The sequence below is a fragment of the Delphinapterus leucas genome, chromosome 10 (genome assembly GCF_059928025.1).
Source record: "Delphinapterus leucas isolate spDelLeu-1000000601 "Yukka" chromosome 10, BTC_Dleu_Yukka2, whole genome shotgun sequence".
Classification (NCBI taxonomy): Eukaryota; Metazoa; Chordata; class Mammalia; order Artiodactyla; family Monodontidae; genus Delphinapterus; species Delphinapterus leucas.
In genome coordinates this window covers 7,791,782-7,815,172 of record NC_143138.1, presented here as the reverse complement: position 1 = coordinate 7,815,172, position 23,391 = coordinate 7,791,782, and the positions used below count along the sequence as shown (strand labels likewise).

The following is a 23,391-nucleotide window of genomic DNA, read 5'->3' as shown; positions in this document are numbered from 1 at the left end:
ACAGGGTGGGAAGGGTAAGCTGGGACGAAGTGAGAGAGTGGCATGGACATATATATACTACCAACTGTAAAACAGGTAGCTAGTGGGAAGCAGCCGCATAGCACAGGGAGATCAGCTCCGTGCTTTGTGACCACCTAGAGGGATGGGATAGGGAGGGTGGGAGGGAGACACAAGAGGGAGGGGATATGGGGATATATGTATGCATATAGCTGATTCACTTTGTTATACAGCAGAAACTCACACACCATTGTAAAGCAATTACACTCTAATAAAGATGTTAAAAGAAACCTCACAGGGTTTTGTTAGTGTTAAATAAGATAATGTATGTGCTGTGTTTAGCATAGTGCCTGGCAGGCTTAACTAAATAAATGGTTGAAAGTATAATCGTTCCATTAAAATCACGGGGATGGAGTAGCTGTGGAAGAGACTACTTTTTTACTATAACCTAAAGCAAGTTTCTCTGCCTCCGTACTACTGGCATTTAGACTGGATAATTCTTTGCCGTGGAGACTGTCCTGTGCACTGTACTGTATTGGGTTGTCCAGAAAGTTCGTTCGGGTTTTTCCGTAACATCTTTAGCCAACCCAACAGGATGCTTAAGCAGCATCCCTGGCCTTTACCCACGAGATGCCAGTGGCATCTACACCTGCCCCCCACCCTGAACCCCAAGTTGTGACAACCAAAAGTGTTTCCAGATATTGCCAAATGTCCTCTGGGGAGCAAAACTGCCCCTGGTTTGAGGTGATTTTTAGAAATAAAAAGGTACATTTGTTTCCGCTTACCAATGGTTCATTAATCACTTAGGATTTTTTTTTTTTTTTTTTTTGCGGTACGCGGGCCTCTCACTGTTGTGGCCTCTCCCGTTGCGGAGCACAGGCTCCGGACGCGCAGGCTCAGCGGCCATGGCTCACGGGCCCAGCCGCTCCGCGGCATGTGGGATCTTCCCAGACTGGGGCACGAACCTGCGTCCCCTGCATCGGCAGGCGGACTCTCAACCACTGCGCCACCAGGGAAGCCCCCACTTAGGATTTTTAACACATGAAACTTACAAAAAGTGATCCTCTTTCGTTTCCTGTGGATGTTTTTTAGAATTCTGTAGTCCCTGAGATCATGACCTCTCGGTGTTCACCTCTGATAATTGCCAACAAATTAACCATGGTTGTAAAAGGAAAAAATGAAATGAGGAAAAGAAGAGAAACCTAGCATTTTACGCTAGAAGGGATTTTAGAAATTTTCATGTTTTAATATTTTAATATGTTCCCTTCATTGCCAAGTTGTGCAAACCAGAGCCTAGAACATTTAAGTGAATTGCCCAGGAGTGTGAGCATGCTAAATTACCTGTCGATTTTGTTTCAAGATAATTTATTCACTCATTCAAACAGTTTCCTTGAGGGCCTCCTATGTTCCACAGGAGATGCTGGGGGTAAAGCCACAAATTAGATGCTCTGGGAGCTTTTGGCCCAGAGGATCCAGAAGGGTTTATATTTATTGATATTGATTTACTGATACCGATATTTTGGGCTAGCATATCCAGAAAGGTTTATATGTACTGATATTTTAATTTTTTTACTTTTATTGATGTATAGTTGAGTTACAGTGCTATATTAGTTTCAGGTGCATAGCCATAGCACAGTGATTCAGTTATATTCCTCCACCTTCGTGATGAATCCCAAGACTCACGTTCATCCCTTCCAGCTAGAACTGTTGAAATTTTGTGCAGTACGGGAGCCCCCAGCCAATTCCAATCTATATCGGCGGCTCTGCAAGTCTTACATGGCTTTAAAAAACAAAAAAACAATTATAAAGATATTTAAAAGGAATTTTTTTTTAACTTCGATCAATAGTGGTGAAGCACAGAAATCCAATTCTTGTGCCCCCTTCCAGAATGAATCAGAAACTCTGGGGATAGGACACAGCAGATTTTATTTCTAGAAGACATTCATTTTAACAAGGCTTTAGAAAAGCCTCCATCAAAAGGTAGATGGGTAGGGACTTCCCTGGTGGCACAGTGGTTAAGAATCCGCCTGCCAATGCAGGGGACACCAGGGTTCGAGCCCTGGTCCGGCAAGATCCCACATGTCGGGGAGCAACTAAGCCCATGCACCACAACTACTGAGCCTGCGCTCTAGAGCCCGTGAGCCACAACTACTGAAGCCCACGGGCCTACAGCCCACGCTCCACAACAAGAGAAGCCACCACAATGAGAAGCCTGCGCACCACAACGAACAGTAGCCCCCGCTCGCTGCAACCAGAGAAGTCGGTGCACAGCAACGAAGACCCAACGCAGCCAAAAATAAATAAATAAAATGTTAAAAAAAGAAAACCAAAAAAGTAGATGGGTAGGGACTTCTCCAGTTGCCCAGTGGTTAAGACTCCGTGCTCCCGATGCAGGGGGCCCAGGTTTGATCCCTGGTCAGGGAACTAGATCCTGCATGCTGCAACTAAGACCCGACACAGCCAAATAAATAAATATTAAAAAAAAAAAAAAGTAGACGGGTAGAATTTGAGACGGATCTTGAATGATGTGGAGAGTGTGATGAGCTCAAAGTATTGCCTAGGAAGCAACACCACAGTCATTGTTTGGAGGTAAAAATGGCTTGAGGATCTGAGAAGAGCGCAGAGCTCCACCCCTCCCGTGGCTGCCCTACAATTATATTAACAGAGAATGAAAAGAATTTTAAAAAATCAAACTTTAAGAACTATTTCTCTTCTACAAAGTATTGCTTCCAGGGGCGCAGAGCAAGTTCCTGGACTCTAGCTCTCTGAGAATAAACTTGGATAAATGATTTGTCTTTCAGCACCTTCTCTCTGTACTTTGTTTTGAAGAGTTTGGTCTGTGTGGGTACACGTTGTACTTTTTAATATGCCAAAGCGAAATAAGTTTCCTTTCATCTGATTTGCTTGTCTTTAGTGCAAAATTATGCTAATTCAATGTAGAAAAGAAAGAAATACTGAAATGAAGAGCAACTGGGTTCATTTATATGCACTATTCTGTGTCATTATTTCTCTAGTACTGTTCAAGGAGCCCTGATCGTTCTTTTTTTCTTTGTAACTTTCCTCAAGTTATTCTGTTTTCTTGAGACTGTAAAATTTTGTGAGTCAAGTATGAGACAATAGCAAATTCATGATGATGATGTCTCATGAAAGTTTGAGATTGAGTGGCCACATTTAAAGGAGTGGGCCTTTTATTTCAAGGTTCATGAAAGCACCTGGAAGAAAAAACTCACATGGTAGCATCTGCCCACCGTTGGTTGGCAAACCATTCACTCCGAGGTGGTAAGAGTATCCGATGGGGGAGCTGTGTCAGGCAGGGCTGACTTCTGGCATGAACAGGAGGGAAGTACTCTCCTGTTTGACTTTTATCAGACATTCCAGAAATACCGTAATGTCTTTGATAGACCTATCCTCAGACAAGCAGCCAGATAGCTAGCAAATACTCTGGACATGGTTGAGCAAAAGGGGAAGGAAAGGAGGAAGAAGAGGAAGAAAGGAAGAAAGACAGAATTTGAAGTCATGTTTTCAAACTTCAGAATATATCAAAGCTTTCTGGAGTGCTTAAAATAAAGACTGTTGGGTTCTAGTCTCAGAGTTTCTTTTTTCTTTGTTTATAAATTGAGGTACAATTGCCATATAACATTATATTAGTTTCAGGTGTACAATATAATGATCTGATACTTGTATGTATTGCAAAATGATCACCACCGTAAGTCCAGTTAGCAACGAACTGGTTTTCAGTTGAGTCCCAACTGTTTTCCGATCTACCGGCCGTTCTTCAAGCCTTACCTGGCTTTTCATGACACCATTTTCCTTTGCGGGCGCTGCCCTAGTTCAGCTGCTTGACATCATCGCTCACCAAGACTATTTCAACTGTCTACAAACCAGTCTCTCTGCCTCCAGTCTGCCCGATTTGTTGGCAATACCAGCAAATGGCTTTTTCTATAATTAGCGTTGACCCTATTGCCTTCCTATTTGGGGGATGCGGGATCACTTTGAACCGTTTGCCCTGTGTCTGCTTCTTCAAGCCACTTTGAGATGCCTATCCACCAATCACTCGCCCTCCGACAAACGAAAGCAAATTCAGACTTACCATCCCAAACCCCTTCTGCTGGTGTCCATTCCACCTCTTCCTAGAATTCCAACTCCCCACTCCACTTCTCATTTTACATTGCTCCTTCTGCTTCCTGGGACCCAGTTTAAAGTTATCTCTTCCCTCAAAAACTTGTGTATAAACTGGCACTTTTTTCTTTTGCTTCAGACTGTCACTAACCAATTCCCCAGCTAGCCCCTCAGAACCATGAACCTGGCTGGGTCCAGCAGTTCAATGCTCTAGGTCACATTCACGCCAGGGAGATACCAAAATGCCAACCATGGCACAAAAGGATTTTTGCAATTATGTCCCCAGACTACACATAGCAGATGGGCAGAAACCACATCTGATTGGTAGGCCTGTTTGGTTTGGCCCCCCTAGAAGGGGGGTAGAACAGTGGAAAAAAAAAAAAAAAGATTTCCCATGAAAGTCTGGACTGTCAGAGTCCCTTGCCCACAATTCACTAGAACTTTATCCAGCCTGGGGCTCTCCTGCTGCCCTGCTGCCCACCTTGTTTCACTGGCTCACATTGTCTGCCTGGCCCTGTCAACGTGTAGTCTGAAACACTGGGTCTCCACACCTCACCTCTCAATACTGCCCACGTCATCCTTCATCACTATCCACGCACCCAGCTGTCCTGCCATCCTTTTGGGAATTCCCAAATCGGTCTTCCACTTTCATGTAGTTCTTTATACCCTGACTTATGCAAATATCTAAGAAAACAAGCTCAAAGTAAGTCAAGGGGCTGTAATGCACCACATGGTGACTGTAGTTATTAATACTGTACTGCATATCTGGAAGTTGCAAGAGAGAATCTTAAAAGTTCTCATCATAAGGCAAGAAAAATGTGTAACTATGGTGGTGGTGACAGATATTAACTAGATTTATTGTGATCATTTCACAGTATGTACAAATACCTTATCATTATGTTGTACACCTGAAACTAACGTTGTATGTCAATTATGTCTCAGTTTTTAAAACAAAGAAAAAAGAAAACAAGCTCATACTTGTTAGAAACTAAAGTTAGTAAAGTTTAAATCCTAAAATAGCCTCTTCTCCTAAAAAAATAATTTTTTAATAGACTTTTTTTTTTTTAGAGGAGCTTTAGGTTCACAGCAAAACTGAGTGGAAGGTACATAGATTTCCTATATATTCCCTGACCCTCTCCTCATTTTATATGTAGCACACTGGCAAAGATTTAGAAAATGTTAATGCCCAGTGGTGGAGAGGGTGTAGGGAAATAGGGGTTTCAGAACTGCCAGGGGGAGTACAAACTGGACCAATTTTTGGAAAAGCAGTAGGACACTTTGTACCAAAATGCTTAATTGACAAAATTCAATTGACAATTGAATGTACTGAAATTTGTCTTAAGGAAGTTCTTTGTAAATTCTTATTTGTGAGGCAATGTAATATAGTAATTAAAAGGAGAGACTCTGAAACTATATTGCCTGGGTTCAAGTGCCTGCTTGGCCAATTAGTAACTGTGGGACCACTGACAGGTTACCTAACTTCTCTGTTCCTGGGTTTCCCTAACTGTAAACAAGGATCAAAACAGTCCCGACACCTCATGAAGTTGTCGCGAAGTGTGTAATATACAATGGTTGAGAATCCCTGCTTTTCAAAGACTATTTCATTGAGCATCCCTTTATAGGGATAATACTTTTCAGCTTCTAAAACACCAAACATTATGCCTTGGTAAGGAGAGATTTTATTTTTCACCCAATAAAGCAACTTTATTTGTAAGTTTTGAAGATTTCAAAAATACAGAAAAGTTCAGAGAAGAGACCAGTTTTTTTTTTTCCCCACTCCCCCAAATTAGATAATGTTAAGCATCCCGGCGCCTTTACCTTATGAATCTTTACCTTTTTTTTCTTAAAAATATTATTCTATAGTTTGTGAAAAATCGAACACTTTATTCGAATGGATTCAAATGACTCATAAAAGTACAAAGAACAAAAATGAAAGTTTAAAAAAAAAACCCCAAACACTACAAAATCTTACATTTACAAGTAACCATCATTAAGAAAACATCATTTCATAAAGCATTTTTTGTACAGATAACTTCCATGTCACCTTAAGACTATGACACAGCTGTTAACTAGTTGACTAAACTATACCAAATATAGATTGCAAATAACCTTTTACAACTGGCCTTTACCATTAAGATGTATGGGTTGAGTTTCCTTAAATGAGCTTGGACATACCTTATGTACATGTTTACCACTTTTATGGGTTTATCAGTCCAAAAACCTGTTTCCTTAGGACCTAAGCTTTTGTTATTTGCATCATGTGAGCATCAAGTAATAAGTTTTCTCTGTGATCTATTTGTTTAGATGTGTTTGTTCATAGCTTGAATTAGGTATATGCATTTCAAGCGGCATTTCCTAGACTTTATGTGACTGTTTCAAACAAAAGTATCTACAGTATTGATTGCCCTTCTCACTACATTACGCAAAGCAATTTCATGGCCGGTTCGTTCCTTATAGGAATCAATAGAACACAGCATGCCCTGTACTGCTGTGTTTCCCGCCTGGGCAAAAGGTCCTTAATGAATCCATTAGACAAATTTTCATCTTGCCCTGCATGCAGTGTCTTCCCTTCCTCACCTTCAAAACAAGGTGCCAGGTTACACCCAGTTGGATGTAAATCAAGAATTCACTCCCAAGTTATAAACCATTCCTTCCAATTCCATGTTAAAGCAGCCAAATAAAAATCACCATTGCTTAGGACTCTTGTCTAATTTTAACCCCTGTTGACAACCCAAGACAGGTCCAAAGGATTTGAAGGTCAGTGGTAAATTCCACTTGCTGCAGGCACTGGGGTATATATATATAGGTTGCTAATTCTGGGAACTAAGTGCCTATCTATAACAAGCCTAATCTTTTATACAGAGCAGCAGAAGCACTTCTGTTTATACTCTTCTGCAAATGTGAGAAACATCTTTTAAAAAAAAAGAAAAAAAAACTTTAAAAAGAGAAGAAACATGGGAGCAAGTGTCCTAGGATGTGCCTGATGTATGTGGGTCTCCTACCCCACCCCTACCCCTCACCCCCGACCCCATGGAGTTTCCAGCAGTTTTTAGAAACACAGGAAGTCACACTACAGCCCAAGCATTTCTTCTTGAAGCATCTATGTAACCTGAACATTTGGATGAAAAGCACTAGGCTACAGTTAGAAGCCCTAGGACGACACAAAAGCAGCAGACCTGGTTGAGAGGGTCAAGATGATTGTCACTTCTGGAAGGGAGCAGAGGGGGGTTCCTGGAGTACTTGTAGTAACGTGGGGTTTTGTTCTGGTTACTCAGGGGAGGATCAGTTTGAAAATTCAGTGATTTCGATTCTGATATGTGCGGTTTTCTGTATGTATGATATTATATTTCAATGAAACATTTAAGAAAGTTATAGAGTAAGTGGGAATGTGATATTTACATAAATTTGTAAAACAAAACATGAGACTTCAAAGAAATGTTGGCCCCTTCAGTTCCTTGCCCCCTTCTCCAATTAACTTCACGATGTTCCCATTATTTATTCTGAATCACAGATACTGTCAAATCAAAGGTAACAAAAGCATACCAAGTTCAAGCTTTATAATGATATAACTACATGCTGTATTTACTTTTTTTTTTTCTTTTTTTTTGGCTGCGCGGTACAGCTTGTGGGGTCTTAGTTCCCCAGCCAGGGGTTGAACCCAGGCCCTCAGCAGTGAGATCACAGGGTCCTAACCACTGGACCACCAGGGAATTCTCTGTATTTACTTTATCACCCCAAATGAATAATATTACTAAAAACGACCCTACTTTTTTCTTTAAATAATAAGAGGTCAAACTATTATTTATTTATTATTTCTTTCTATTATTTACAGAAAATAATAAATAAATATATAACATGGGAAAAGAAAAGTTTGCCAAATGGAACCAACACTCAACAGATACCTGCCAGAGGATCTATAAGAAACCATTATATTCACCTTGGAACATGCAAAATGAAGTCATTACAGTAAAAGAAAGGAAGAATAAGAAGCTGCTTTTACAGACCCCAAAGGCATCATGTTCTATGACGCCATTTTTACCACATTCTGGAAAAGGCAAAACCATAGGGATGGAGAACAGGTCAGGATTTGCCAAGGGTTTGGATTGGGGGCAGGGGTTGATTACAAGGAGCACCATGAGGGAATTTTTGGAGGTGATGGAATTGTTCTTGATCATGCTAGTGAATGCACGACTCTATGCAAACGCCAAAACGCAAGGGACTGGACACCAAAAAGAATGAATTTTACTGTCTATAAATTTAAAAATAAAAAGGAGGGCTGTTTCAGATTTAGCAACAATGTATAACAGAATGGATCTCCTTCATGGTAAATGGATACATTTAAAAATTCTATTTTGTAGTATACCCAGAGAATTTTTCATTTGAGAAATAGTAATATTCACTATCTTTTAAAAAATGAATTCTGAACACTTTTTATGGAATCCTGTCATTAAAACCCATCGTTCAGTATTAGACAACATACATACCAAAATGTAGTTACTGCCCTTTTCCTCCAGTACCCAGGGTATTTCAGAGAGAAATTGTGAGAAGCACTAAATATATAAAGTCTATTGTATTATGACTTACAAGTCCCACCTTCGTGACCCAGATCAGCTGCTAAATCATGTGACCCAAAGAAATCACTTCACCTTCCTGGGCTTTGGTTTCTCTAATCTTAAATGATTAGATTATCCTTTCCAACTCTAGTATGAAATTACCCACCCACTTCACAAAATCATTTTGTTATTTTTGAAGTAAGAATTCCGAGTTTCTACTCCTTCCAGAATCATCCACTTAAAAAAAAAAAAAGAAGAAAAAAAAAACCTATCACCAAAACGACATTCAGTGGCCACCTTCTCACTACCTAGCTCAAATTCCTCATTTTACAGAGGGGGAAGCTGAGGCCCAGAGAGGTTAAGTGACATGCCCAAGGTCAAACAGCTAATTAAGGACAGAGCCTAGAACCTAGAAAATAATTTTGTCATGTGCATATCTAATATCTAGGTCACTGGCCCCTCTTACAGGGTCCAGTGGCTGGAGCTAGAAATTCCTCCTAAACTTTAAGTCCTAAAACCCAAATTAATTGAGGCCAAGGTTGGTTAACAGTTTGTGTCAGACAAGCTGTTAGCTGACAAGGCCAGAGTCCATTTTCTTCCCTCCACGCTGCCCTGTAAGACCAGAGAAACCTTCAATCTCAGATTACATTATATACATTAAAAATTAACAAGACGATTGAACCCAACAGAGGCCCATGAGAACATCTGGTAACAGGAAATATATTAAGATTTGGCTGAAATTTGCAAAATATCTTCAAGTCAATTCCAAATTCAAACATACAGGGGACTCATAAAATAATAAGACTATCAATTTGTCTTTTTTTTTTTCCTATATAGACGAAGCAGAATATTCAGACGCTAGAAGAGATGGAAAAAGTATCTCTAAACACTGCACGCTAATCAAGTCTTACTCTTTGTAACACACTCCTCCCACATTCCCTGCAGGAAGAGGAAGGCCAAGAAAATGAACATCTTAACAAGCATTATTGCCTCTAATGCTTGAAGAACTCGTGCTTATAGATTCAGTTTTGTCCATTTAAAAAAGGAAGAAGAGGGAGTTCCCTGGCAGTCCAGTGGTTAGGGCTCGGAGCTTTCACAGCCAGGGCCTGGGTTCAATCCCTGGTCAGGGAATTAAGATCCTGCGAGCTGTGCAGTGTGGCCAAAATAAATAAATAAAAATAAAAAAGGAAGAAGAAAACTCAATATGGTTGATATAATGTGTCCGAAAAGTTGGGTTAAAAAGGTTTTCACTTTTCAGCAAATCGTTGTTATGGGATATATAGAAAGCCTTAGCCTGGAATATTGGAATTTTCCATTTCTTTTGAAAAAAAGGAAGTTACTCATTTCTGAAAATTTGAGTCAACTCAGTGATGTCATAAATTTTAAGTTTTCTTGCTTTTAGTGTGTGTAGTATGTTGATGGTTGTTGAAACTGGCTGATGGGCACGTGAGGATTTACTGTATCATTCTCCATTCTGTTGTGTTTGTAAATTTCATAACAGAGTTTTAAAATTATCCCTGTGTAAGTAGCTAGGAGGGGCAACATTTGTTTGAACATTGAAATGGGAAGGATGTGGTTGAGTCAGCAGAAACCTGTACAGAATGATTGTGAAAAAACTCTCTAACTTCTTTCAAGTCTTGGCTATGTTGATTTCCTTTTCCAAGAAATTACATTTATTCTAAACAGACATCTGTTACATGGTAAGGTTTAAGAAAATAAAACAATCCTATTAATCCCAACTCCTGTTCCTTTCATGTGGTGTGATCTCAAAAATAGAGTACTGAAGACACTCGTCTTTTGCATTTTTAAGGAAACACTCTTCTCATGGATGTGAGAACGTACTTCACAGTATTATTGTAAAACCTAAGTGAGGTTTTTCAGTATTCAGAATTTACACCAATAGCGTTAAGGGAAATCAAAATTATAAAAAATAAGTACTCATCCCAACATGTTAAACTGCTTAAATTTCCTTATACTTCCTCCTATTCCTCTTTGGGTGTACTTACATCTAGTTTTACATGGTTGTGGAGCCATGGTGCAGACGTCCTTTTGTATGAAAAGACATTTAAATGGATTTTATTTAACACCTTCCTTGAGAATCTCATTAGTTTAGAAATTCTAGACCGTATTAATAAATAGAAAAACACTTCACCTCTCACTTTACTCCCAATATTTTCATTCAATTCTCAAAACAAGCTTACCAAGTAGCCACCTTATCGTGACTGTGCGGTTGAGGAGCTTAAGGTTCGGGTACACAAGGCCACAAAGCTAATAAGGGCGGAGCTGAAATTCATCATCAGGTTTGTCTCACTCCAAAGCCCGGGATATTTCTTCGACACGAGTCCTTCCCAAGCATCAGTCACCTGCACAGCACTTTAACAGTATCCTCCATAAGCAACCAACACTGTAAAGCTTTGCCTTATACAAATTCACTTTCGTTTTTACTGGTGGCTGCCTTTTTCCTCAGTTAAGGAGATGGAAATAAACAGAACCAGCATTTGCTGCAAATCCGTGAACGTGCCAATCTGTAAAAGATGGTCTGTGCCAGCGGTTCTCAAGGTGGGCTTCTAGCAAGGTTATCCCCTGGTAACTTGTTAGAACTACAAATTCTGGGGCCTGCTCCTGTCCTGTTGAATCAGAAACCCTGGGGCTGGGGCCCAGCAATCTGTGTTTTAACAGGCCCTACAGTGGATTCTAAAGCCTGCTCTGTTTGGTAACCACTGCACTACATACATTATCTTATTTAATATTCATAACTTATCCTGAAACTAAATACTATTTATTATTTCCATCATCACAGATGGGTAAACTGAGACTCAGCATAGACTAAGACCAGTATCACATAGTTAGCAGGTAATGGGAGCCAAGACGTAAACTACACTTATCAGGTTCCAAAGCCTTTTCATAGTATCATGTGGACTCCAGGGGGGATATCAGGAGATTCTGTTGCCGTGGTTCAGAGAAAGCAGAGCTACAGATGGTAACGAAATCATGGAGACACTGATTATATATCTGTTATGACTTTGATATGCAACTAATATTTTACTGTTTTAAAGAATCACTGAGGGAATTCCCTGGCAGTCCAGTGGTTAGGACTCCATGCTTCCACTGCAGGGGGCACAGGTTCAAGCCCTGGTTGGGGAACTAAGATCCCGCATGCTGCATGGTGTGGCCAAAAAAAAAAGAGTAATTGAAATGCAATACTATGCTTTGTTAAAAAAAAAAAAGTAAAACCTTGATGCTTCTAGAAAAGATTAGTTTCAGACAGTTGGTAGAAAATAACTGGAGGTGGAATGAAAGCTGGAAAAATGGCCTTGCCAGTTCTAAAGCAGTACCTATCAATACATTAATCCTTTCTGCAAGAATTAAATTCATGCTAAGCTCAGCTTACTGGTTATTTACCAATTGCAACGGTATTTGTACTTAATTAAATGTGCACATATACTAAAATCCAAATTTTCTTGTCTTGCATAATGTTCTAGGGATTAGGGGTTAAAAGCTAATTAAGGGCAGTATTTCCAGATTATTTCCTTCACAGGGTAGCAGGGGCAAAAAATATTTGGGCACAGATTCCCCAATGAAGAAGATGATCCAAGTATTATACAGCACAGCCAATGTCCAGAGGCATTATAAATGAGCTTTCAAATAGCTCCAGCTTCGGTATAGTTTAATTAAGTAAATACTCTGTAACCTGCCTATGGTTTCTCTACAAGGAGCATGGCATCTAGGTTCCCAAGAGCCAGGATACCTTGTAGATTATAAGCCTTGCCCTATGACCTCACCCAAATGACTGCCCCAAGAATTGCCTAGAGCACTTACCAAGGAGGCAAAAGAACCCAAACAAGCCCACATCGCTAATACAATATTTTGAAAATCATGTCCAAATTTATTATGTGTATTTAATATTATCTGGCCATACAAAAGTCAGGTCATTCGAAAACTCTGTTCAATGGACAGGAACCCAAGGAAGTGTCTGTTTTGTGTAATTTCTCCTTCAATCTGAATTTATCTCCATATCGACACAATAAGTACCAGTGTGGATTATCATCCGGGCCCCCCCCCCAAGATAACTTTATTATAAACCTGAATGTTCTAATGATGTTCATTAAAACATGATTCTACCAGTCCATCAATGGTTATAATTCTTGGTCCCTGGTAAAATCAGTGTAACTGAATGCATCCTTTGTGGTGCTAGCAACTGAACTGTAAATTTAGGCTGATGTACAGAGAACACAACACAGACTTCAAAAAAGCCTGGGGCTGATCCAGCCCCACCCAGATTTAAGCCCCTGGTAACCTTTCCATCAACACATACCTTCCAAATAACTCAGCGTTTACATTTGCTGAGAGCTACACCTGGAGAAATGTTTCTCAAGTTTCTTTCTATTGTTGTCTTTCCTTAACCTTTCATTTCCTTATGCTCACGTTTTTTTGCCCCAAGCCAGTAGCTGAGGTCAAATTCAAACAGAAGAAGCCCACCGCAGGAAGCGAGAGTAGGCCAGGAATGCGACAAACAGCAAGGTTGGGTAAGTGCCAAGTAGTGGGGGAATCTCAGACCAGGTGCAGGTAAAACAGTAACTAACTGGAGGAGTTCACATAGGGTACCAGTGCTTTCTCTGGTCATCAGAATTAAGGGCATGATGGGCCAACCTGTTCCCAGGTTGGCTACCTGGGAACCAGATGTTCTAAGGAAGGATTCTGCCCTCTTAATATTTCAACTGGAACTCTTGCTAATTCTACAAGGTATTGGATATCTTTGTCTTTACTGGTATCATTTGTTGGCCTAGCTATTATGAAACTGGACATTCTAGCAGTAACTTACCCACTGTTTCTCTAATTCTGTCAAAAATGACCTCCACCCTACCCACCCCAGGTAGGGGGCACCACCCTCTGATCTTCTCATAACCATCCAGCCCCTCCCCAGACCCAACCCATGAGCATCTAGCACTGTACCCATATCTTCAAGTCAGGCACAGTGATAGGTCACAGTGTCAGGGTAGTGATGGGGAAGATAAAAATGGATGTCATATTTCTCACCCTTAAGGAACCCAAACCCTGTGGAGGAAGGGCAGAGGAAATTTTCACTTAGCAGGTAATTATAATTCAATGCTGGCAGCAGTGTCAGGGAGTATAGGAGAACCCAGAGCTGGCATACCAACCATCTGGGAGGTGGGTTATCAGGCATGGCTTCTGAAGGAGGTGACATCCAAGGAGGGTTACAAAGGATGAATGGGATTAGTCAGAGAGAGATGATAGGAAGGGTGGCCCAGAGAAGACATCATAAAAAGCCACCAGAAAAAATTTAAGTGAAAATCGCAGAAGTGTGCAGGACCAAGTAGTTGCTGGAACATGAAGTCTGAGGTGTCAGGAAAGAAGAACTGAGGGTAGAGAGATGGGGCGGGGCAGGAGGGGAAGTCGGGTCACAGAGGTTATGCTGCCTTTGGGAGTTCCCCGGCCATCTAGTGGTTGGTGAGGATTCTGCGCTTTCACTGCCGAAAGCGGGGTAGGGGTGGCGGTGGGGGTTCGATCCCTGGTCGGGGAACTAAGATCCCGCAGGCCGCGAGGTGCGGCCCCCCCCCAAAAAAAAGACCTTCAACTTGAGCCTCAAGATAAGGAAAAGTCACTGAAAAGCTTTAAGGAAGGGAATGACAGGTATTCTACCAGCCTATCTGAGAGTTCTGTACAGCCACCATCCCTTGACTCTGGAAGCAAAGCTCCTTGGCGCCTTTGCCCCGTAAAATTCCTTGCACCTAGATTTAAAAATGCTTCAAAATTTAAAAAAAAATAGTTGAGCTTTTAAATGAAAATTAGCTTCCTGAATGTCTGCATATGATCTATTTAAACAAAGAATACATCTTGTAGTCTTTTGTTTGTCACTTACAGACAATAGGGTGCCTAAAATAAGGACCATTTTTCTTTTTGTGTATTTTTGTGGTGAACTTAAAAAAAAAAGTACATATGCTGTTTTCCACACATGATGCTTAATTAGTTTTATTGTCTATAAACTTAATAAAATATCTCTGGAAGAATATAAGGAAGCATTAAAACCAGCAGCTGATGGAGTATAAAATTTTAAAATGTTAAAACTCATGAATAGATTTACTGTTTTTTTAAAAAAAAAAGCTTTTAAAAAACGTTTTTAAAATAGGGACAGATATTCAGAAAAAAAAAAAAACCCACAACATTTTGAGGGGTCCGAGCGGGGGGAAAATTAGCTCAACATACTAAAATTAGCCTCATATACTAAAGAGTCACTACACTTAATACTCAACCACTCAAATCTCCAAACTTAAATTCCATAAGGTCATAGTCATCTGCTTCCAGAGCCACCCTCAGTGTACAGAACAGTGCCGGGTACCACGCTAAATTTATTTAGCAGGGCTAAATAAATATTTGTTGAGTGCTGAAAATAGACGTGTCAGAATGTTCTATTATTTTTCTGAAGACTTCTTTTCTATTCTGTAGGAAGATAACGTCCTCAAGATACTTCATTTTCTTTTGTTATCATAATAGTGATCAGGTTCAAATTCACCCTGGCTGCGCCTCGCCCACCAGCCTCTGTGAGCACACTACCTGAGGAACGCTTTCCACTTCCACTGGCTCAGAGAAGGGAGAGCCAGACCAAAGCCTGTTTTGGATGGGGCCTGTGGGAGCAGGCACAGAAGCCTGGGTGGGCTGTGGCAACTGGTTCCAGCAGGACAACTTCCTATGATTCCAAAACACACACACACACACACACACACACACACACACCCATATCCCTGCTAACCTTATTTCCAGCTTAGCGTGGTCAGGTGGGGCTTACTTCCATTGCCCTCTGCACTTTTTCCCCAACCTCACTTTTTTTTTTTATTTTTTTTGTGGTACGCGGGCCTCTCACTGTTGTGGCCTCTCCCGTTGCGGAGCAACAGGCTCCGGACGCGCAGGCTCAGCGGCCATGGCTCACGGGCCCAGCCGCTCCGCGGCATGTGGGATCTTCCCGGACCGGGGCACAAACCCGTGTCCCCTGCATCGGCAGGCGGACTCTCAACCACTGCGCCACCAGGGAGGCCCCTCAACCTCACCTTTTTTACCTTTCTGGAGTTCTGCATGGAATTTGCTTTAGCTATACAGGAAAGAAAAAACGACTATTCCTTTACCTGGTGCAAGAGAACACTTCAGACTTTAGGCCACACGAATCCAGAGTCAGATCCCAGCTTTGCCTTGGACAAGCTGTGTGATACGAGCACATACTTCACTCTCTCTAAGCCTCATTTTCCTCATCTGTACGCGAGGATAACAATGAGAATTTCTCATAATTCAAAGAGATGATGTAGAGCGTAACCCATCTGGCACAAACTGTATTAACAAGAACGGTGTCAGATGCCACGTATAGTAGGTTTACATGTGTGTGAAATGCTTTTGTGTGAATAAGTAGGATGCTCACTTCACTGTGATAAATGTTGATTCACTCCCCCTCCTGCAAGTCTTTGTGAACTGTTAACCTAGTATCGTCTGAAATTAACTGCATGCCTCTGTCCCCCGCCACCTTGCAGGTCCTTTTTCTACCCCTCTCTAAGTAGGTTTCTATAACCACCATTCTAGATTAGCACTTAGGGATGTTGAGTCATCGAGCACCTAATAATTGCTATAAGTCTACTTGCAGAGATGAAGGTAGCACCCACACGTGTCAACAATAACGATGATACAGGCAAGAGCAGGGGGGTATTGCAAGCATGGCAGGCATGGGGTCACCTCCCCACAGAGCTGACGCCCACACCCACGCTGGTACAATACTAGAAACCGGTGCATTGGGACATCACCAGGAAGAGGCCCTACGGGTCACATAGGGCTTCCTAGACAACATATGGAAAACAGACTTTTGAAAAGAAACCCAGTCCTAAATCAAAGAGGGAGTTCGGTGCTGTTTTCTGCCTGCACGCCTCTGATACCTTGGCCCCAAATTATCATGAACAACGGGAAAGACTTCACAGTATATAAAAACAAGAGGCTGCAAATGCAAACTTCTAATAAGAAAATGGGACTTAGAAATTGAGAGCTGACTTTGGGTCAACTCCAGCTAGACTCTCTCTCGTATGTTTCAACTCACTGTTACCCATTCTTCCAGGCAATAAAGTATCAGAGTAGATTTACTGAACCCAGTCGGTTGAGACCTGGACACCTGTTCAGGCCTAAGACTGGAAACGTTTAAGCCACAGTGATAATTTGGAAACATCTAAAGAGGAGTCGAAGATTCTGAAAACAGACCCCCCCACCTCCCCTGCCCCCCGCCCTGTGAACTTTAAGCATCAGTGTAATGCTGTGTAACAGCCCCTGAAAGAAACACTACCTATTTCAACTCCTAAATTCTACAATGCTTATTCGAAATGCCTCATCATGTCATAGCTGTGCTTACCAAGGACTACGAAAGACATTCATTCCAAAGACTGAGCTACTGTATGTCCATTATACCTCAATTTAAAGTAAAAAGACTGAGCCAAAGGTCGGGAACCATGTGATACACCTTCAAAGGTAGTTTTGCCGGAACTCCGGGAACCCGGCATATTTATTCTATCTCTGTATAGCACAGTCATAAGACAGTAGGGCTGTCACCAAACTGTCACTAGAAAGCAAGCAGACTAATAGCTTTCTAAGCATTTATTTTTTTTCCCAAATAATTTCAAAGAGGAGCTGAATGTTAGCAAACTCAACTGAGTATGGATAAGAAAAAATGGGAATGGAAATTCGTACCTACCTGGGATCCTATTAAGTGTCACCCAGAAATGTTCATCAGGGGAAAAGGTATCTTTGGACCAGTGTAGCAGATCAATGGCCCTTTGGTCTTGGAAGACAAACTTGACAAACTCTCTGGTAAGGGCCACATAGGCAGTGCCAAAGTAGATGGTCAGCTGGTGTGGAGGGGAGGTTTTCAAAATATTAGTATTTTTCACAAAAGAGCCACCTCTGCCTAAGTGCTCTCGGTGGACATATTTAGTCCGCTTTATTGCATGATTGGGAGGCAGGACCCCCGGGGTAATGTTTTTCCCTTTAAATCTTTTCAGATACTGAATGATCTCCCTGTTGGTTTTCAGGGGGAAATCTTGCCCACAGGTGTTGATGGCGTACTTCCACGGAACTTCAGAAGCTAAAAGGTCTTCCAGGCAGTTCAGGTCAGCCTGGAGCCTGGAAATTCCTGCATAGACCACAGGCTCTACCTTTGAAGCAAGAAAAGCATTCTGGAAGCAACTCAGTAGCTGCCACACAGATTTCTTAAACTGAGTTGTGGCTTTCTCATCCACATGAATGCAGTAGATGTTTTGGGGCATATAGACAGCTCTGAAGAGTCTTTCGAAAGTATCGAAGTCCTTATGGATGACCATGACATATGCCAAAGGGAACACAGCTTCTTCTTTCGACAGGGGGCTCGTGATGTAGTGATTCTGGATCAGGTAGTCCTTGCAAGGGACACTTCCCACAGGTGATGTCAGTGTCTTTTCCCACAAAAAGGATGACTTATCTTCTAAAGCGTAATTACAGGCATGCATCCTAAAATCCCTTTCATTGGAACTATTCAGCCTCCCGTAACTTTTTGGCTGGCTTAACTGGCTATTGTAAAGTATCACAAAAATAACCACACTGACCACCGTGAAAGCAAAAAAGCAATACCTCCAAAAGCTCATTATTTTCACTTCCCTGGGGAAGGAGTCTCTCTCCAGGGATTGAGAAACCATCGGTTCCTGAAACCACAAGTGTGAAGAGGTGGAATTGAACCTCCTTTGCCAATCTTGAATTTCAACAGTTTCTCAAGAGGGCTTCCTTTTCCCGGGTCCTTTAATCCTCATTTATTCTCTGCTTCTGGGTGGCATCCATCCTCTCTTGGTGATGGCCAGAGATGCTTCTTAACGCGCACTGGTCTTCAAGCCTCGGTGCTGAATCCCGGCTGCTAGCAGAATGCGTCTGGCTCAGCCCAGCCTTCCGGGAAGCCCTTCTCATTTGCATACAAGACGCCAATGGATCTTAGCAAGTTGCGTTCTGGTGTGGAATGACGGACGGCTCGTTTCACCCAGGCTGTTTCTCTGGCTTTATCCCACCCCCTCCATCCAATCTATTCCGATCTGATCTCCCTTCTCGTCTCAGGCTTTCCCCTTCCTTTTCGAATTAAGTGGTTCTCATTTTTCTGGTTAGCCCCGCAACCCGCTAGCAGTCCTTGGAAACCACAGCCTTTGGACTTCTGCTCTGTGGGTTTATTTCTCTTCCTGTTTCTCTGCCACTTCTCTTTTCCTTTCAGTGTTACCTCTACCTCTGGGCGTATACAGACACAGATAAAGAAAAATGCCCTTGCAACAAGCCTAAGTAGAAGATTGTCAGAGGCGAGGGGAAAAAAAAAAAAAAAAAAAGTCTAATAGAGAGGTAGGTGTTCCCTGAATTAAATCAGACAATTTCTGATGATGTTACATAGTACATATATGTCTGTGTAGGCTGTGAGTAGAGGGAAATAAGAATTACACTCTTGGGGGCATGAGATGAGGGTAGAAGGAATCTAGTGACTTTTGACATTAAAGGGTGGGTGTGGAGGCATAAATGAAATAAACACAGCTTAGTTCGCCTCCCTGGGAGAAAGGTGATACTCACTGTTCCTAGAGAGCAAGAGTTGGTTCCCATTTCACACAGAGCTTCAGATAACTTGAGCTGTCGACACAGTATTATCTACCATATGTGGAGTGACTAGCCACTGGGTCTCTTTCAAAGCCAGACATCTTCAGATTAGAGGTCTTTCATAGAACTCAAAAGATTCTCCTTTCTACCCAACCCCCGTCTCCCATTTCCTTACTCTGAAGAAAGAACAAAGGCTTCCAGGGCTGCTGCAAAATTCTGGAAGCGTCCGTCAGGGTAATTCAGGGGAGCCAGGAAGAGAGGCCCAGCAGTTCCGGCCACACTGCAGATGCTTTCCCCTAGGTCACCTGTGCCAGGTGCCTCCAGTGCCCAGCAAACACGGAGTGCGTTGCAGACTAATGCCCGTGGTAAGGACGCTTCTGGAGGAAAGTTACTGGCCCAACTAACGGATCAACTCTGGCAGCCACAGGAGCTAAAAGTGGCCCTGCTCCCATCCCACTCCCGCAGTCAACCCAACTCTCCTGCCTGTCTGGGCCTGACGTGGCAACTGAAGCAGCTGCTTCTGTGAGGAAGACACTGGGTGTAGCGCAGCGATCCCCCTGTGTCCCTTCCCGTCCCACACCACCCCTTCATGTCCTACAGCTCTGGACTAATGAATGACAACAGTAGCATGGATGTGACTGAGAATGAAAAATGTTGCCTGCCGTATCAGTAAACAACGGATGTTGCAGCCATCAAGCCATCACATGACAGCCGCCCCTGATGGGGAGCCCTGAGGGAGCTCAAGATGGAAACAGGATGCCTGCCACGAAGCCATCATGATGCCTGCCACTGCAGCCACCCCCAGGGGTGCACCCTGGGGAGACTCAGGATGAGAAAGCACAGGATACTGGCCCCAGAGAGCTGAGGTACATATCAAAGGAATGATTTCGATGAGCCCAAACTTCTGCATCTTCTCATACATAGGGAAGTGCTATATTCAGTTACTTGAGATGCCTGGTTTTCTTTAATTAACAGTAATGTTTTGATCGTCCAACTACCTGGTCTTTGTTGCAAAAACTCCTGTGTATCCTGGTTCCTCCCTGACCTCTTCGGAGCTGTCCCAGGCTTGAAGTCCTCAGAATGTCCACCGAATAAAACATAATTCTCAATTTTTAGGTTGTGCGATTTTTTTTCGGTCAACATGACAGATACTGATTTGGCAGGCATCTTAAAGATCACCTAACACAACTCTGTATATCACAGATGAGCAAACTAAGACCAATACAAATGATTTTTTCAAAGTCATTCAGGCAGATAGAAGCCAGAACCTTAGTTCTGCAGCTCCCTGGTCCAGGTGGAGCCAGTCTAATTAGCTTCAAATCCCAGCTGGTCACTGACCAGCTATACGAACAGGGTGGAGTTACTTAACCTCTCTAAGCATCAGGTTCTTTGTCTGCAAGATGGGAAATAACAGTGGTTCCTATATCATGTGGTTGTTAAGAACATTAAGTGAGATAACTCTTGTGCAGGGTTTATGTATCTGGTCGTGATGTTCAATAAGCATTAGCGATTATTGTTGCCGTTGTTTCCCTTTCGAAAAACATCCAGCATTTCTGACCCTGTTAAGGAACTGATATTTTGATTTCTGTTCTTAGTAACGGAAAAGAAAAACATTTACATTCTTAAGGCTTTCAGATGGTTGATTTATTGCCACTCTAAAAGAATGAAAGTTAAATTTCACTCTTTTCCTTCCCCATCATTATCTTCTTTCACCCCCCTGGGGGGTGGGGGAATCCTAGAAATGTGGGTTCATGAAGGGAAGTACTGAATAGTCTGCTTTGATACCTTCAGTCCCCTTTGTTCTTATTAGACCCACACCCTTTTCTGCGAAGTGAATGGCAGGAATCAGCAGAACTTGGGAGGAGAGGCAGAGGGAAGTCGGCACAAAGGGCTCTCATTGCAGGTTCTGTTGGTTTTCCCCCTCCTTTTGTCTCGACCCTTGATCCTACAAGGGGGAGCTCTGATCCAATGCCGATGCAAAGCAAACTCAACAAATCTTTCATCATGATTTAGTCAAAGCAGGTTGCAAATGAGAAGGGGGTACAATGTGATTAACAGCTCAAAATAGCAGGATCCCAAACCCCTTCTCTGGTCTGTTCTGCCTTATTTACAGTGATTTAGATGAACAGCCAGAGATTAGAATGCGATGCCTTTTTTAGCAGTTGGCCCAGCTGTAGGTTTGTTTGGCCTGGTATCTGTGGCAACTGAACAGGAATTTTCTTCCAGCAAATAATTGGGCAGGCTAAGCTATTAACTTCCAACCAGGACAGGATTTCTGCTCTCTTCACTCTAGTTGGCTTAACATATTGAAAACGGTCGTCAAGTGCACATTTTGTATCACTCCCTGCCTCTCTCTGCCCCCAGGATAACCTTTACTGTCACAATCAAGGAGACAGCACAAGGAGAGCCACTAACAACACATAATTCGCTTGGCTCAAACCTTAAAACAAAAGGCTAGGCTATGGGGGGCGGCGGGGGGGCTTCTGGAGAACGCGGTGGGATATTTTTTCCTTTACGGTCACTTTAGCCCTCATTAACCTCATTTGAGCTGTGCATCTACCCCCGCTGGTGTCTCAGAGGCAAACGTGAATGACTTCTTGTAGGGGCAGGGCTACAGTCTGGGTCTGACCTGTTCCCAAGTCCTTAGAGTTCTCCTTTACCTCTGATTGCTTCTTTCGGCACAATTACTGGCTATTGAATCAAGGCAATGTTTTTTGCCAGGCCGTCTCATCTCTCCCAAGGTTACACCATCCTGCTTCTCATCGAAGGCTTTGGTGATGTCATTCTGACAACCTCAAACACTGGCCACAAGCGAGACCCAGACAGTAAACAAGAAAACGTCTCCCAGCAACCAAAATAATGATCACACATGGTAGGCTGGATTCACACACTCAAATGTGTACAGGTAGGTAAGCGAGAAAAGTAAGTGAAAAAAGTTGGTGAAGCTGGTGGAGGGCAACAAAAACAGGGCTAGTGAGTTCACGAGCGGCAGCAAACACTTGGCCGCGGTGTTGTGGACATTGAGGGAGGGTGCAGATGGGGGTAAAGAGCCTTCAGGTGCTTGCCCCACCGAAAGCAAGCCCCTCCTTCTCAAAGTCAGCCCTGAATAACGTGGGGTCATGGGGCCAGTGCTGCCAGCTCCTCAGATATTTGAAGAGGAAGGAGAAATCTGAATTTTATTTGAAAAAATTTCCAAACTCTTTAAATGTTATCAAGTAGTTAACAAATTGTTAAGACACGAGTGCACGCACACATATGCACCCTGAAGACTGCATTGGCCCCCAGGATGCAGTTTATCGTCTTTGGTTTAAGCATCAAAGCTCCTCTATTTGAAGCTCTCTTGAGGCTTAGCTTATTCACTTTTAGTTTAGACACAATCATAACAAACTTTCTCAGATCTAAGCAATAAGAAATCACAAATTAGAAGAGGAATATAGAACTGGAAGATTGGGCACCCTTTTGTCAGCAATAAGTGATATACTCAGAGTGAAGTAGGTTTGAGAAAAACTCCAAAAGTTTCCATTAAAAACTAAAAATAGAGCTACCAAATGATCCAGCAATCCCACTCCCAGGCATATATCCAGAAAAGATGAAAACTTGAATTTGAAAAGACATATGCACCCCAAGGTTCAGAGCAGCACTATTTACAATAGCCAAGACATGGAAACAACCATATATATATATATATATATATAAACAACATATATATATATGTGTATATATATATACAATAGAATATTACTTAGCCATAAAAAAGGATGGAACATTGCCATTTGCAGCAACATGAATGGACTTAGAGAATAGCATACTAAGTGAAGTAAGTCAGACAAAGACAAATATGATATCACTTATATGTGGAATCTAAAAATTACTACAAATGAATCTATATACAAAACAGAAACAGACTCATAGACATAGAAAACAAACTTATGGTTACCAAAGGGGAAAGGGGGGAGATAAATTAGGAGTATGGGATTAACAGATACAGACTACTATATATAAAATAAATAACAAGGATTTACTGTATAGCACAGGGAACTATATTCAATACCTTGTAATAACCTATAATGAAAAATAATCTAAAAAT

General features: G+C 42.1%; 1 protein-coding gene across 1 annotated transcript in view; it reads right to left on the bottom strand.

The window, feature by feature from the left end:
• The window catches only part of LOC111181352 (glucosaminyl (N-acetyl) transferase 2 (I blood group)), a 33,741-nt gene extending 15,369 nt beyond the window's left edge, over positions 1–18,372 (bottom strand). The window contains exon 1 of the mRNA XM_022586638.2: positions 17,404–18,372. Coding sequence (XP_022442346.2) covers positions 17,404–18,328 — 925 coding nt within the window. The 5' untranslated portion in view covers positions 18,329–18,372. The remainder of the gene's footprint in view (positions 1–17,403) is intronic.
• Between the last annotated feature and the right edge of the window lie 5,019 nt (positions 18,373–23,391).